Genomic DNA, 17452 nt, shown 5'->3' on the forward strand with positions numbered 1-17452 from the left:
CACTTTACAGCCTTGAATTCAACAATCTGCTACGCGCTCTTCAACATCCAATTACATTTTTGTCAATGGCAAGTATTGCTGGGATTGCTCGCATACGGTAAGCCCAGCTTTAAAGCTTCGAGGCTGTGGTCTGGCAGACAGTGCACATGGCACATCAACAACCTCAAGTTGAGGGCACTTGTTATGTCATTGGCTGGAGCACCTACGAAACCCTCAATTCGCAATCTCCACCGACAAGCATGGGGGTGTGGTGCCTGCACAACCAGGACTACAATTTCTAGTCCAGCACATCCAGTGTTTCCGTTAGCTTTTTTGTCAGCCGGTCATTTGACTGGCTGACTAAAAATATACTGGTCCTTATCATTTTCGGACAGTCCCCCATGTTACTGTGTAAAAACATACCTTTCGATCAGAGTTTTCTCTTTTTATTTCTGAACTGTAAATTTGCTGCAGGAAGGTGTTTTTCACCAGAATGCATGTTCAAGATCATAAGATTGTTTGATCTTCGCTGGCAAAGTCAGTTACGACTCGCCGTATGTATGCGGTTTTGTAGACTGAAGCCGCGTTCGGCTGGTACGCTGCTGACAGGTATCGTCATGGCTACAGCTGTGAAAACAGCAAAATCTGGATAAATATCCTCATAAGCAGCCATGATAACTCGACAATTCTGTTGAAGTGTGTGTGTACCAAGTCCCACAACTGTAGTTTTGTAGCTGGCAAATCACGGTTGGCCCGGTTGCCATCTATGATATATGTGACGTCATTATTTATTGGACAAATCACAGGACTGAAATGGGTAATCAGCTGATTTAGGGAATCCCTTCCATAGTTATTCAATTCTTCGCGTGAATCTGGGAAGTGAGATGGGTTCAGGACTTTGTCAAAGACAAGAAAGCGTAGACAGACTGTCTTCAGGAAATCAGGCATGTAATGTACTGCACAATTCATCGATGAAGCCTGCACGTGAATTTTGAAAAGCGTGCACCGAACGTGCATCTGCATATGTAACTTTCACACCACGAAACACGCCGTTTGTGATGTTGTCAATAAACGATTGCTCATTTTCTCCTGGTGTTTTTAGCAATCTTTGCAATGAATCGCAGGTTGAGTTCAAAATTGGCATTATCATGCCGAGATTCAGATTGTCTTTCTGAAATATTGTGACAAGTTTGTCCATATGATACAACACATCTGATAGCATGTAGGTTGTTGAGTAGGTTTTGATTTTTTTCTGGATGTTGACTGCTGCACCATTATTTTGCTCTGCTGCTTCTTCTTCTATTTCCATGACAAGTGCTGGCCAGTTATCTTTCGTCCCCATAACAGCCCTCCCTTAGGACAGCCAACGCACACTGCACGGCTGCTTTACGCTTGAAAAATCGGATTCAGAAAGAACCTCCGACAGTTCACGTAATCTGGCATATCTCGTCGCTGAATATTCGTACAGTTTGTAAATGCTATTCAGTGTTTCTAAATAATCAGCGATAGTCTTAGATACTTTGGCTGCATCAGCGGATGCTTAAGCCACTCTGTGGGCGATACAGTGCACATGAATCATGAAAGGGCTGCCACCTTGTTGCAGTCGTACACCAGACCCCACTTCGCCGTCCAGTCATCACACTTGCGCCATCAGACCCTAGACCGATAACCTTTTCGATAGGAATGTTCCACTGTACTAACACTTCTTTAACCTTCTCTGTAACACACTCGGCCGTCGTGTACCGTAAAATTACCAAGAAAGATTGTCTCAGGTTTTCCGTTAAGCATTACTCCGATGAACATAATCAGTTTTTTTTTCACAGTAACGTTTACTGTTTCATCGATGATTAAACCAACGAACCTGCTTTCCTTTCTTTTTTTCTTTAGATCCTTAATAGTGCTTTCAACTAAAGCATGTTCCATTTCTTCCACTGAATCAGAATGTGTATATACCACACCTATAAAACTGGTACATCCATTTTTTTCCTGCAAATCCAGGAGACTAGAAAATTTATTAGTAGCAATATTTTCTTTTGCCATGAATAATACAGTTCTCATCATCACAATCAATTTTTCATCATTTTTTACCGTTGCCGCATTCATATGAGTTGCCATGGAAGTTCTTTGATACATCGTGGTAACAGCATGGTGATGTGCTGCGCTATCGCGATGCTTTTTCAATGCCGACTTCTTCATATTAATGCAACCTTTTGTAAATCTGTTTTGTTTACTAGCTGCCTCACATATCTTGCAGTACATCATAATTCTACCACATTTCTCTTCATAACGTAGCCATTTGAATTCCTGCAACCATTCAGAATTAAATTTCCGAATTTTAGTTTGGCTGGCCTTATTGACAACTGACAGTTGACGTATCTGACCCTCATCTAAGACATTGAATCAAGTTTACGTTTTTGAGCAACATTTTGACTACAATCACCAGTGCCCGTATCTTTGTCACCCTCTTTGTCAATCTCTGAGACAATTTTCTTACTTTTAAAAGACGATTTAGACCCTCCGTCCCCGAGCGTACTGTTTTTACCCCCAAAGAATGATGACAGTGTCGTCTGCTTGCCCGCCATTATTACAGCAGTACTGTCATGCTCAAGCTCCTCACAGCAACAGCCAATCTCACAATGTTACGTCACGAAGGTATCAGAGCTTGCAGTTACACATGGTTCACCCTCCTACCCAGAGTTCCATGCGGTCAGCATAGGTCCTCTCAGATGATTCGTCACATCTCCATTCAAGCAAAGACGTATATATATGCCTTTGATTCAAGATATCGCATATGTATTTCATCTGTTTCATTTTTGACGAGCCTATCTAGTAGAGGGTGAGGCCCCGTTGGGATGGTCATATATCATACAAAAACTTTTTTTTTTGTGTGGTAACATTTTTTATTAAGGAAAATGATTACAACTATGTCATGTAGATTTTCTTGAGCAAGGAAAATGCAATAAGTGCCCCAAGGAGGATTTCATCATAGAATCCATAACCTCTACAGGTTTGTACGAATTTGTGGTAGCATATTTAGATCTGTATTATTTTATAAAACAATACCTAAAGCTCACCAAAGGCTTGCATTAGGCCAGTCTGTTCTGTTTTCAGAATAAGCGTGTTTGTTTACAAACACGCGAAAGTTCAGTCACGTGATTGTGATATGCAAATTAGCCAATGGCAATGGTGCAATGCGAAGTCATCAGTGCGCATGAGTGTGCGCGTAGTTCTGAACTCATTTGGAAAATATTGATTAAATCTGTTACTTGATTACTATAGCTTTGTTGTGTCTAGATACCAAAGATATAAAGATGCAATCTGAATGAAACGAAACGAGTTGAGTCCAGTTTATTTTTAGAAAACTGGGATTTCCTTTCTGTGTGGAAGAGAAACACGGACTGATTTTAGAGTTGAGTGAACAAAGTTTTAACACCTTGTTGCAGACAGAGACTCAGTTGAAGTTATTTTTTTCTAACATTCTTTCTACCGGTCACTGGGACCGTCAGACTAAACATTTACCAGTCTTTGCCATTTTGTACCGGCCAAAAGCTGGCATATACCGGAGAACGGAAACACTGACATCCCAGTGTGTTGGAACATTCTGGCGGAGGCATTACTGGTAACTCCACCCAGAGGCGTTTTTTCAACTGGTGCATGAGTGGTTCGGTCAACCAATATCGACCTCATTGCAACACACCATAACCACCAGCTGATGACGTTTGACTCGACCCGTGAAGATCCGGTGTAGAATAGATCTTCAGCAACCGATGCTTGCCGTAAAAGGCGACTATGCTTGTCGTAAAAGGCGACTAACGGGATCAGGTGGTCAGGCTCGATGACTTGGTTTGATGCATGTCATCAATCCCAATTGCGTGGATCGATGTTCATGATATTAATCACTGGATTGTCTGGTCCAGACTCGATTATTTACAGACCGCTGTCATATAGCTTGAATATTGCTGAATGCGGCGTTAAACAACCAACCAACCAACCAACGTACCAACCTACCAACGTTTGTCTCTCCGATCCCAGGTCCGCAGGCTTGGGCGGTAGACGCATTCAGTATCCCTTGGAATGGCTAAAAGCTTACACTATTCTGCCTCCTGTACTATTTCCCAGGGTGATACACAAAATAAAAGTAACCAAGAGCCTCGCTCTGATTTTGGTCATGCCCTGGTGGCCGGTGAAGGGGTGGGTGGTTTGTTGATCTCAGAAATTTCGCAGAGTACAACCCACTAACACCATCTCATTTGGTTAAGAGCCATTATCCTTCAGGCTTATGAGATAGCCAACCTTGATCCACCGAGATCTAACAATCCTCATGAGATCCAGGTGATCCATTAGAGCTTTCATGGAAGGATGCTGTTAGAGGTCCGACACTGTCTTCGCAAGCCACTACCTGAGGAATGTGGCCTTGGAAGATGTCAAAGGCGTTTATAGTTTTGGATGTAGTCCAGCAGGTCACCAATCCTCGTTGCCATTAAAAAGCTCCTCCTGTCCAGAGCCAGCCATAATTGACTCGCGCAGAGTTCGCACCCTGGACAGGTTTTTTTTTCTGCTTCCGAGCAGTTGGCTTGGTAATCAGTTTCTAGACTTTAGCGCACGCTAATTTCTCTTGCTGCATTTTACTGGGACGCCCTCATACTTTGGATGCTAATCCTATCAAGGTCTCAACCATAATTTAGGTATTTTATTTTCAAATAGACTTTAATGGACTAAATGCATTGATAGTCTTGTTGTTAAAGCAAATAAGGAACTGTTAAAAAAAGGCATTTTAAATTTCATAGCATGCCAATAAATATATCGTTTAGACTGTTTGATATTAATTGAAACCTATTGTACTTATGGGGATGAAATATGGGAATACTCTGTTCATCAGTCATTGTATTGTCTGAATGTGGCAGATATGGTTAATATGTGGAATATCATCTAAAATGTAATACATACTGGTGCAAAGTTTGCATAGGACAGATGACAGGTACCCATGACAATGTTTATGAAAAAAGTAGATGACAGTGGAAGAATCATATGGGCTTCAGAGCATCATGGGGGTTTGGAGATGTTAGGAATGCACAAAGTGTGGGCAATGTCAAGTGCCTTCTAAGTGTGTTAACACAACATTTGCAGGATTGTAATATGCAGTTGCCCTCATGTAAAATGTGTAAATTATCAGAGTATGTTAATCAAATTACATTAGTAACTGGAACATAACTTTATCTAACAGGCATTAGAAACAGAGAAGCTACACATTTCTTTGTGTGTGAGGATATATGTATTGCCCATCCATAGTAACTTAGGAAGACAATTAGGTATTGATTGTGATCATCGACTAAGTGACATGTGTAATTCTGGCTGCACTGACGATGAAATAGATTTTTGAAGTGAGACTATATGTTGTGATAACACTAATGATGTTTCACTAATATGTAAGAAACTAACTTGCTCATGATGACTGATCATGTTATTTGATAGAAAGTAGAAAATACTTCAATAGCTTGCCATATTCTTTGCACGTATGATTTTCTAAGTGCAGTAAGAATGGTAAGAGCTCAATGATTGATCTTTCTTGTTATTGTTTCAGATCAGTGTCCCCATGTCTGTTGAGTTTGAGGAATTGGCAAAGCAACGGGAAAATCCGACTGAGGAAACACAGAGTAGGTCCCGAGTCTACATTAAGTTTGTTAGGACTGTCAGTATATATATACTCTTCAAAAAAAGAAACTTGACACTGACTTTCAAAATGTAATATAATGCGATTGTTTCAAATAGGACACAGAAACCATTATTGAAACACTGTTTGAAGATCAATGTACACAATGTTCAAAACATTAATCGTGTCACCTAGACAGACACACGTACACGATACAGTTAATGTCACAGGGGTACAGAAATTGTCAGTATCGGTTGTGCCCACCACGTGCATCAATCACCGCTTGACACCAACGACTTACAGATGCAATCAAGTTGTCAATAACACGCTGTTGGATGTGCTGCCATTCATGCTGAAGTGCATCAAGAAGCGCCGGAAGTGTTTGGGGCGGTGGATTCCTTCTGCGAACGCATCGATCCAACGTGTCCCACAGATGCTCAATCAGGGGCAAATCTGGTGACCGGGCTGGCCAAGGTAATGTCTGGATGTTGTTGTGCTGTAAGAAGTCCTGACAAACACGTGCAATATGCAGTCGAGCGTTGTCCTGCTGGAACTGTACGCCATGAACGTTGACGTGAGGAAGAACGTAAGGCTGTTGGATCAAGTCTCTGTAACGCACACTGTCAATGCACCTGCCACATGTACGAGAGGCGTCCAACCACTGTGATGAATTCCATACCATGACACTCCCGCTGCCAAATGGGACAACCTGCTGCACACAGTTGGGGGCGTAACGTTCACGCCGACGTCTGTGAGTAGGAAACGGGACTCGTCAGTAAACAGTACATTTCTCCACCTTGCACGTGCCCATCTTACCCTCTGCTGGCACCAAAGCAGACGGTCCGCCAGATGACGTGGGGTCAATACATGACGTCGAACAGGTCTTCGTGCAAAAAGTCCAGCCTCCGTCAGTCTGTTGCGTACCGTTTGATCTGATATTCTGCGTACCCCAGGGATCTGTGCGGTTGTAGACGTGGCTGTGGTAGTGCGGTCTCGGAGGTATCGCAGCCGGATGTATGGATCTTGTGCTTGGGTTGTCACCCTTGGTCTTCCTGACCTTGGTCTGTCGTCAACTCTGTTGGTGTTGTTGTATCGGGTCCACAGTGCGGAGATTGTCTGTCTGGATACGCCAAAGTGCCTGGCCACTTCTTGCTGAGTTGCTCCAGCTTGTCATCTCCCAATGGCGTTGTTCCGTTAAGCTGCATTCAGTCTTGGCATTCTGTCACCGCCTCTACTGCTGTTATAAGGACTGTATGAACGGCCGTTGATGTAGATTTTTGTACCCATTCAGCAGGGGGGCCTGCATGCCTAAATGCAGGATCCTGTGCTGCACAATTTTTACAGGCGGTTGCGTTTGGATGAAGCTGTAAAATTGATCCCCAAACGCTACGTTTATGTGCTTTGCATGTGTTTTCGTGAATTATAGACACATCATCTTTCTGTTTGACTTATTTGGTTCTCATTTAATGTAATTATTTTAGATATTTGGCAAAAAGTGGTTTTACATCTATGTCAAGTTTCTTTTTTTGAAGAGCATATATATATATATATATCACATGTATTATAAGGTATACATACATTTCTGATATAATGCGCAATGACAAATGAAGCTCTGTAATGTTAGTTTGGTTGTAATGAATACAGTTTCTTCTTTCTGAAGCCCTTTCTCAAAAACAACTGATTTAGTTTTGTTAAGTGAATTTTTAAAACGTTAAGGCCAAGAATTGAAACTTTGTGTACTGCAACAATGTTATGCAACTCTTCTACAACATTTACACCTAACATTCAGTGTTGCAGATTAAAAAAAACAGTTGCAAGTTTGTGATTTTTTACATATTTGTCCAGAACTACTGGTGGTCTTCACTTTATGCAGACAATATTTTTAATGATGTTGACAGTCTTCAATGACCGTCCTGATTGATATTGGCATCTTTTGACATTATATTCAGGTGGACGAAGAACGGTGACTTAGTGTTTTTATCCAGTGAAACCCCAAATCTTCAACTTAGTGCAACTGTCGTTTAGTGCTATGGGAAGCTGACTCATCTAAGACAGAATGAGGCTCTAGGATGCCTGTGCTCAACAGTTGTTGTTTAATAATCTGCGATGATGTCATGCATTGTCCTTTATTCCATCATCTGTTACAGATGCAGTAGAGTTCACAGATGAGGAAGGATATGGTCGTTACCTAGATCTACATCAGTGTTACGAGAGGTACCTCAACCTCAAGGGTATTGAGGTAAGTGCACACACATCTCAATACATGCATATATATATGTCTGCATTCAAACTTGATTGTTTTGAGGCGACTGTGATCATCATAAAAAACAGTCTTCACTAACATGACATTGGTACATGTTTATCAATTGACATTTCAGAAAATTGATTACATCACATACCTGACCATATTTGACAGACTATTTGATGTTGCCAAGGACAAGAAGAATGCTGCATACAAAGAGTGAGTTTCCTGTTTTTGTATATAACACAGTCAGGGGTAATTACACAAACAATGACTTGGCTTCAACAATGACTTGTTGTACTAGTTATCAGTGTCACTGTGTGTACAATGTCTTGTTGTACCGTATTTTCTTGAGTATAGTGCGCACCCATGTATAATGCGCACCCCCCTCTAGCGGATTCAAAATTTTGGAAAAAAATGAAATTTGAATATTATGCGCAGAAAAAAATTACACCGTACCCCTTCAGCGAAGTCCGGCAAACGAACGGGTGATGAGAAACTTTGTCAGTACAAATTCGAAATTTGAGATAAAAAATCACCAGACATGTTGATTTACCGTTTAAATTGTATTTTTTGTTCAGCTAGGCATCGTTTTATATCCAGGGATTAAGATTACCTTGTGTATTTTCATATAAGCCGGACACAGCAATCAGCTGTACACACGTTTTCTTGGAATCTACCAGTGATTCAGTCAAGACACACCCAATGATATACTTTACAGGATTTTAATGCAAGGATCGGCAAAAGTTGTATCTGAAACTATTTTTTTATGAGGAATAATCACTGATAATATATTCCAATATCTTGTTAATTTAGATGCAGCTTTTACTAAACATTTAAAATAATAATAACCCTAAGCGAAGCAGCTGATCGCTATTGCCGGGTATTATTTTTTACATGGAACCAGTCTGACCAGTCACCGTCAAGGCTCCCGTGCACGTGATCGCGAGAATTAAGTGTTGACAGAATCGTCCATCAAAAACAAATATGACTTTTAACGAATCAAAGTATGGCATTTATGATATATGTATTCATTCTCTGTCAACTAAAGTTCGTTTCAAGGCGTCAATAGCGGTAATCTGACCGTGTTTGCTGTTAATAACGGTGAGTTGTGCGATCTTTCGATCCTTCACACACGATTTTCGCCGAAATTAATTAAAACAATATTAAATTGAATTTTGAATAAAATTAATGAAATAAATTACAAACATAAGTCCAGATATACAAAGAACACTTTTTATAGCCAGACAGTGTAATGAATAATTTGTGTACTTCAGTATGGATTTGTTGACATGGTATTTCCGGTGTTACGTGCTCACGGTAATATCTTTCCATGGGGGAAAAAACATAAAACTAATTAATTCATGTATAATGCGCACCCCCTTCTACTCAGCTGTGTTTTTGGAAAAAAAATGCGCACTCTACTCAAGAAAATACGGTACTTGTTATAAGTGTCACTGTGTGTACAATGTCTTCTTGTACTAGTTATAAGTGTCACTGTGTGTACAATGTCTTATTGTACTAGTTATACGTGTCACTGTGTGTACAATGTCTTCTTGTACTAGTTATAAGTGTCACTGTGTGTACAATGTCTTCTTGTACTAGTTGTAAGTGTCACTGTGTGTACAATGTCTTATTGTACTAGTTATAAGTGTCACTGTGTGTACAATGTCTTCTTGTACTAGTTATAAGTGTCACTGTGTGTACAATGTCTTCTTGTACTAGTTGTAAGTGTCACTGTGTGTACAATGTCTTCTTGTACTAGTTATAAGTGTCACTGTGTGTACAATGTCTTATTGTACTAGTTATAAGTGTCACTGTGTGTACAATGTCTTATTGTACTAGTTGTAAGTGTCACTGTGTGTACAATTTCACTTTCTTCTGACTGTCACTGTATGTACACTGTCTTCTGACTGTCACTGTGTGTACAGTTTCACTGTCTTCTGACTGTCACTGTGTGTACAGTTTCACTGTCTTCTGACTGTCACTGTGTGTACACTGTCTTCTGACTGTCACTGTGTGTACACTAGCTTCTGACTGTCACTGTGTGTACAGTTTCACTGTCTTCTGACTGTCACTGTGTGTACAGTTTCACTGTCTTCTGACTGTCACTGTGTGTACACTAGCTTCTGACTGTCACTGTGTGTACACTGTCTTTTGACTGTCACTGTGTGTACAGTTTCACTGTCTTCTGACTGTCACTGTGTGTACACTAGCTTCTGACTGTCACTGTGTGTACACTGTCTTCTGACTGTCACTGTGTGTACAGTTTCACTGTCTTCTGACTGTCACTGTGTGTACACTGTCTTCTGACTGTCACTGTGTGTACACTAGCTTCTGACTGTCACTGTGTGTACACTGTCTTCTTCTGACTGTCACTGTGTGTACACTAGCTTCTGACTGTCACTGTGTGTACACTAGCTTCTGACTGTCACTGTGTGTACACTGTCTTCTTCTGACTGTCACTGTATGTACACTGTCTTCTGACTGTCACTGTGTGTACACTAGCTTCTGACTGTCACTGTGTGTACACTGTCTTCTTCTGACTGTCACTGTGTGTACCGTGTCTTCTGACTGTCACTGTATGTTCACTGTATTCTTCTGACTGTCACTGTGTGGACACTGTCTTCTACTGACCGTCCTTGTGTGGACACTGTATTCTTCTGACTGTCACTGTGTGGACACTGTCTTCTTCTGACTGTCACTGTATGTTCACTGTATTCTTCTGACTGTCACTGTGTGTACACTGTCTTCTTCTCACTGTCACTGTGTGGACACTGTCTTCTACTGACCGTCCTTTTGTGGACACTGTCTTCTTCTGACTGTCACTGTGTGGACACTGTCTTCTTCTGACTGTCACTGTGTGGACACTGTCTTCTTCTGACTGTCACTTAGGGACACTGTCTTCTTCTGACTGTCACTGTGTGGACACTGTCTTCTTCTGACTGTCACTGTGTGGACACTGTCTTCTTCTGTCACTGTGTGTACACTGTCTTCTACTGACCATCACTGTATGTACCCTGTCTTCTTCTGACTGTCACTGTATGTACACTGTCTTCTGACTGTCACTGTATGTACACTGTCTTCTGACTGTCACTGTATGTACACTGTCTTCTGACTGTCACTGTATGTACACTGTCTTCTGACTGTCACTGTATGTACACTGTCTTCTGACTGTCACTGTGTGGACACTGTCTTCTTCTGACTGTCACTGTGTATACACTGTCTTCTGACCATCACTGTATGTACACTGTCTTCTCCTGCACCATTCTGTTACTCTGGCCTACAACCGTCAGGGTTTTACCTTGATGTCTGGGATATCTGTTCCCTTGTCAACTGGTACCGTTCTTTTTAAATGTGTGCATACTCATACATTAAAAGAATAATAAGGAATACTGTTTGAGCGCAATTTCACCAGGAATGCTGGGTATGACTGTTACTATAGATATGGAAATGACGGACTGCTGTTGCAGGTACCTGGTGTTTTTGTTGGACTACATGGCCGACTATACCACAAGAGTGAGGGCGCTCTTGGACCTAAGCGAGGTGAGTTGGTTCTTCTGTAGCATTGTAAAAGGTTGCCCTTCTCTACAGTCATAGTTGTGTTGACTGGCTGATGAAATTAAGTTTTTGTTATGTGTCGAACATTAAAATGTGTAAGAATTGTTCTCTTCAAAGATTTCTTTATGTAAAAATGTAGCGCTGATGAGGATTACTACTAAGATGCAATCAAATGGGTGATCAAACTTGTTTTTCCAAACCGGAAATGAAGTCATTTAACTGGAAGTGTATACAGTCAAGTCACGTTAATCCGACACTCGTTAATCCGACACTCGGCTTTATCCGACACAAATGATGGGAACCGATTGATTCAGTGCTATTTAGTCCCGTTAATCCGACATTCTCGCACTCCGACTCCGACACACCTAATTTGCAACGAATTACTGAAATCACTCATTAATCAGTCTCGTTAATCCGACACAGTGGTCAGCGTACTCCGTGGTCATCTGCCCGCGAGTACACAACCCTGTGTTTTGACACACACCGGCTGCAGAGATTAACTTTAACAATTAACACTAGATGCCGGGGTCATAAAGAATTTCAAGCTTTATTATAAGAAACAAATGAAATTACACCTCGACAATGTTGATGCTGAAGGACCACCAGCCCTAGACGTCAAGCGAACAGGGGACTTTGAGAAATGTGCCTTCAAAATGTGAGAAACAGAAAACACTGACAGACTATTTTAAGTAGATGAAGCAAGTTGTTAAGACAGTAGCACTTGCATTTACACGAGGAAACACACGGTTATTATCTATCGTGAAGATGTCCGATTTTCGATCACAAATCACTTAATTTCGTTTATCCGACATATTCGTTAATCCGACATAATCATGTGCAACCAACGATGTCGGATTAACGAGACTTGACTGTATATAACTTTTTTATTCAAGTAGCTAGAGGCAAGGTACTTTACTTGTGGTTGGCATGTCTTTCTCAAAACTGAAGATAATGTGTCCGAATGGAAATACAATTCTAGGATCTTCTGGAAATAGCGACGAAGGGGCTGCTTCAGTTTTTGCAAGCACTTTTGTAGTTGGTTTAATAAGTGATCAAATTTGATTTTCAATGTTTTTAAATCGAGCAAGTTTGGATTAAATTATGCCCAACCTGCCATCCTAGTGGCTATTGCTGATAACCTAGATAACCTCCTCAAATACTTACAGTTGAACACAAGTCCAAGGATTTGGTTTCCTGTTTACCATGTTTATACAGATGATCAGGTATTTGTGTACTGTTGTATCTTTGCAGGAGGTGGAAGGTGTCCAGAAGGAGTTCGAGAAGATATGGTCAGAAGGAATGTTTCCAGGCTGGCCGGTCAGTTTCCTTAATACATAAGTGTACAAACTATATCATGTCTAGGCTGGTGAAGTAGTTTTCTTGATGTTTTAGTGTACACTTCTGTACCCTGCCTGCTGAATTTATTTTGGCATAAGGTGCTGTAAGCAGGTTGGGTACTCTCAAATATTTGAGGCTTCATTAAAGGGCAAGTAAACTCAACATTTGAACTTGGCAGATTTAAATACTTTAGGGCATACTTGATCACAAATGCTTGACCAAAATTAAATTTGAAAAATGGAAGTAGAGTAAAACAGATGATAAAAAGTGACCGGCGAAATCATCACCCAAATAAAAAAGTCTGGACTTGGGGAATTCCCTTCGCTTAAATTCCCAGTGTTTGATACATTGAGCAATTTCAATGATAAGGTCGGCACCCTGCCTGCCTGCTTCCTGCTCATTATCACATTATGGCCGTTTGATAAATGTGTCGACAACTTACTGTATCATGTCAACTTATACCTTATTAGTAACAACATTGAAGATACCTTCCATTGTCTACTCTGGGGATTCATTGTATGGATTCATTAATAAGACAGCTACAATCACTTCCACAGTGACTTATCAAGACAATGACATGCGACACGAACTCCAAAGGGATTCGACGATACTGACCTCTATTACATTCAACCAAGGACCAATCCGATCATTGGCGAACATCACAATGTTTGATGAGCCATCCTTTGTAGTCTCAACCTGATTGATGGTCCAATCGAACAACGCTTCAGTCATGTGGTACAGCAACAAGAGGGGATCGATGAAATCCGCATCACTCCTACAAATGACAATCAGTTTTACACACTAAAAGTTTTTCACTTCTAATTCAAGTTCAAGCCAGGCACATTCTGGGGATTCCGAACGTGTCAGCAATGCGCTATCACGACTGGATCAACCATTCCCGACGGAGTGGAGGCTCCATCCGGAGATCAGCCAGTGGATTTGTCAGCTTTACCAGAAGCAAGAAGTATACCTATTTGTGACCAGGTACAACACTACCATGTTTCATCTCCCCAGTACCTGACCTACAGGCTTGGGAACAGGCTGCTCTAGCCTTTTCTCGGGGAAGACCTGTATGCTTACGCATACCTTCCAGTGGTCCGCCAACAGTCCGGACTTCTATCTCGAGGGTTTGTAGAAGATTTTAGACACGAAGAGACTTCATCTACTTTTGGTCACGCCCTTCTGGCCAGCGAGGAGTTGGTTCACTGTGCTTGTAAACATCGCAGATTGAAAGCATCATCATCTACCTCTAAGGACAGCCCTACTGCTTCAGTGAAACTCAAGCCAGCTTCATCTGTGACTGGAGACTCCATCTCTGCATCTGGCGTATCTTCAGAAATCTTTGATTGCCAAAGAAATTCTAGAAGAGTGACTCAATCTGTTAAAGATGCTTCATACTTCGACAAATGCTCTCTGTGATCGAAAGTGGAAAGCATTCGATGTTACTGCAAGGCTCAAGACATTCAATCCCCAAATACAGCATCACCTCAACAGATAGCAGAATACCTTCAGCATTTGAAAATCTCAAGAAAGCCTAAAGGAGCTACACTTGCTACTTACCTAGCTGCTATCAACACAGTGATTGCTTGACCAGTGGTATGAATATTTTCGCAGAAGCATAACTTCAAGCCTTTATACGATCATACAGAATGGTGGACCTGGCTTCTCGATTAAGGCCACTTGAATATCATCTTACTTCATATGTCGCCTGAACCTTACAAAGCCTTGGCTGATAAAGACTTTGAGCATATCACACTCAAGACGGTCTTCTTGTTGGCGTTGTCTACTGCAGCTCGCGTTAGTGAAATCCACACATATGATGTTAATGGTATTGTTTTGAAAGACAGCACCATGGCAAAGTCTTCCTGGACCTGAGATGGGACTTTGTAGCAAAGAACCAAGTCCCTGGCTGGCCGGACAGGTTATCACCATCCCTCCACTTTCCTCTATATTAGTCCTAAAGGATCTGGAAGATCTCTCACTCTGCCCAGTGAGAGCCCTGAAGATCAACCTTCAAGCTTCAGAATCTCTGAGCCGCTCATGTAAGAGATAATTCATCCCCTTGTCAACAACTTCAACTATGGAGGTATCCAGTGCCACAGTGTCTTTTGGCTATGATCAGTCATCTTACAAGCATACACATTTGCTTCAACTTGCCTCCAACCCGCATGAGACAAGGGAAGAGGCATCGACCATGGCACTACATAGCAACTATATGTTAACAGCTATAATGGGAGTTGCTTTTGGCAGTCAGTCTCAGTGTTTGCCTCACACTATCTGATGGACGTCTTGGACGTCCAGGGCTTACACTGGTTTGGACCACTGATTCTAATCAGCAGGATAGAATGATTATGTAAACATTCTTTCACTGAACCTTCACCTCAAAGAAATACCAAATATACTCCACAACAAAAGTTCCTGTGGCACCAATATTTTAGTGTATTTTTCAAACAAGAAAAGTTTGGTTTTCAATATTGTAGTACATGTATGGAATCAAGTCACAAAAACGCAACTGCCACAGAAAAGCATGCATTCCATGCAAAAGTTGACTTTTATGCAAGCCTCATGCATTTCACTACCCAAGAATGGGTATAAAAACATGTGCGTTAACAGGATTCCATATGCATTGTTTAGCATCATGCTGACAACAGCCACTCAGAAAAACAACAAAATTACGCAATTATTCAACATTACAAAATGCCACGCCTGTCCGAAAATGAGCCTCTGAGAGCCATTGGTATGCTTGAAGCAGGATCGAGTCAATGTGATGTTGCAAGACAATTTAACGTCCACAGAAACACCATTTGGTGTAGGTGTAGGTGCAGGTCCAATATTACACCCCAGGATCAGCACCCTAGCTGCCTGAAGTGTTTGGCAGAAAAGGGGCATGACGATCAGTCATGCTCCATCTGTCAAGAGTTTACCCCCAGGACACTGAAGCGTCGGCATGCCGATCTGCTCCACTTTAAGGGTTTATTGAGGCGGGGGTTGACATTCGCTCTAATAAGGCCATCCCCCCCCGTCTAAAAAGGGTAAAAAGGCTAAATCAATGCCTTCTGCTACTGTCTCCTCCACCCTATCTCCGAGGACCGGTCTCGAGGGTCCCCGAGGCACCTCGAGGCACCTACACCTGCACCCTCTCCTGCACCCTCTTTGGCAGATATTTCTGCTCTACTAAAGTCGCAGATGGCGTTGATAATGGAGGAGGTTAAGTCCCAGCTCCGAGAGGAGCTGCGGGCTGGGCCTTCCCCATTGTCGGCGCCGGACGCGACTGGAGGCCCTGTGGAATGCCTGACGCCGGCCGAGGCAGGCCTTTTGGCCTCGGGGACGATCCGAGACAGGGCTTCGGCTCCTTCTCCGATGCCGAGGCTTCCACTAGTGGATCTGTGGCCCAGAGCCAGGTGGGTTCCCTTGAACACCCAGCACCTCGAGACCGGGACTCAGCGTCGGGCCGGGGGCAGCCCGGGGATGCGAAGGCCCAGGCCTTCGGGCGTCCTCTTCCTGTCTCGTCTGCTACCTTTCTCGAGGATGAGTCGATTACGGTCGGCTCGGAATTGAGAGAGGAGGAGAGGAGGGAGGGGATGACTCGGAGGCTTCGGGGACATTCTCCTTTGTATCCTCGTTGAGGCACGTAAGGGACAAGATCATCCAGGTACTGCCTAAGGTGGCTGCGCCCATGCCCACGTCAGATCCGACTGAGTTCCGCCTTCCGGGGGACGCCTTTGCTCCTAGCAAGGCGCCCCAGGTGCGGCGCCGCATTTTGTCCTCCTTGGCGCACGAGGTCATCTATCCTCTGCTTTCGGGTGCCAGCAGGAAGTTCGACCTGCCCGAACTTATTAAGCGGTACCTGTCAGCAGAGGATGGTGATTTCGAGGTTCCAGTGGTCGACGAATGTGTCTGGACTTCTGTAGCCCTGGGGGGGGGTCTTTAAACCCCCCCCTTGGCTAAGGCCAAACAGGGCCGGCGTTTGCCCCCCTTTCCTATGTGCAGTGCGAAGCTGAAGGCTGCTTACGTTTGCTTCGAGGAGCAATACCGTAATGCATGACAACAGCTTCGCGTCTCTGTACACTCCGCCTATCTGTCTGCAGTAGAGAGGGAGCTGGTGGGGGAGGGGCCGGCTGACTCCTCGGATGTCGGTGTCTAAGGACTCGGCATCCACACGCCTGGACCTCCTAGCTTTGCCTTATAAGATGGGTGCCACCCTCTTCCCTGGGGCTCAGCAGGTGGTCCGAGAGGCCGCTCAGTTGTACGCTTCAATCAAGGACTCTAAGGCCTTGTTGGAGGTACCTAGCGCTAAGCCGCTTAAGCGGGCGTCTCCCCTTGACTCTTCCCACGCTGACACGTCGGGTCAGAAGTCTGCACCTGCTGGGAAGCAGCCGCTTCCTTCAGGTAAAGGCGCAGGGAGAGGCAAGGGCCGGGGCAAGGGCCGGGGCAAGGCGGCTGGTCGGAAAAGCAGGAAAAGGGACAGGAAAACGAGGGCTTCTACTTGACGTATTTCCTAGCCACCAAAAAAGACGGAGGGTTCAGACCTATTCTCAATCTGAGAAGGCTGAACAAACTCTTAGAGGTACCGTCCTTCAGGATGGAGACACTGCGCTCACTGATCTCAGCTGTCGAGACAGGAGACTGGCTAACGTCAATAGACCTTAAAGACGCCTATCTCCACGTACCCATACTGCCCG

General features: G+C 43.1%; 1 protein-coding gene across 1 annotated transcript in view; it reads left to right on the top strand.

Annotated features, from left to right (window-relative positions):
* Positions 1 to 17452, top strand: part of LOC124122162 (splicing factor 3A subunit 3-like) — a 64903-nt gene that overhangs the window by 15697 nt on the left and 31754 nt on the right. The window contains exons 5-9 of the mRNA XM_046485286.1: positions 5561 to 5633; positions 7777 to 7868; positions 8008 to 8090; positions 11345 to 11417; positions 12684 to 12749. Coding sequence (XP_046341242.1) covers positions 5561 to 5633; positions 7777 to 7868; positions 8008 to 8090; positions 11345 to 11417; positions 12684 to 12749 — 387 coding nt within the window. The remainder of the gene's footprint in view (positions 1 to 5560; positions 5634 to 7776; positions 7869 to 8007; positions 8091 to 11344; positions 11418 to 12683; positions 12750 to 17452) is intronic.

Source organism: Haliotis rufescens, unplaced genomic scaffold (assembly GCF_023055435.1).
Source record: "Haliotis rufescens isolate VD_foot unplaced genomic scaffold, xgHalRufe1.0.p SCAF_5, whole genome shotgun sequence".
NCBI lineage: Eukaryota > Metazoa > Mollusca > Gastropoda > Lepetellida > Haliotidae > Haliotis > Haliotis rufescens.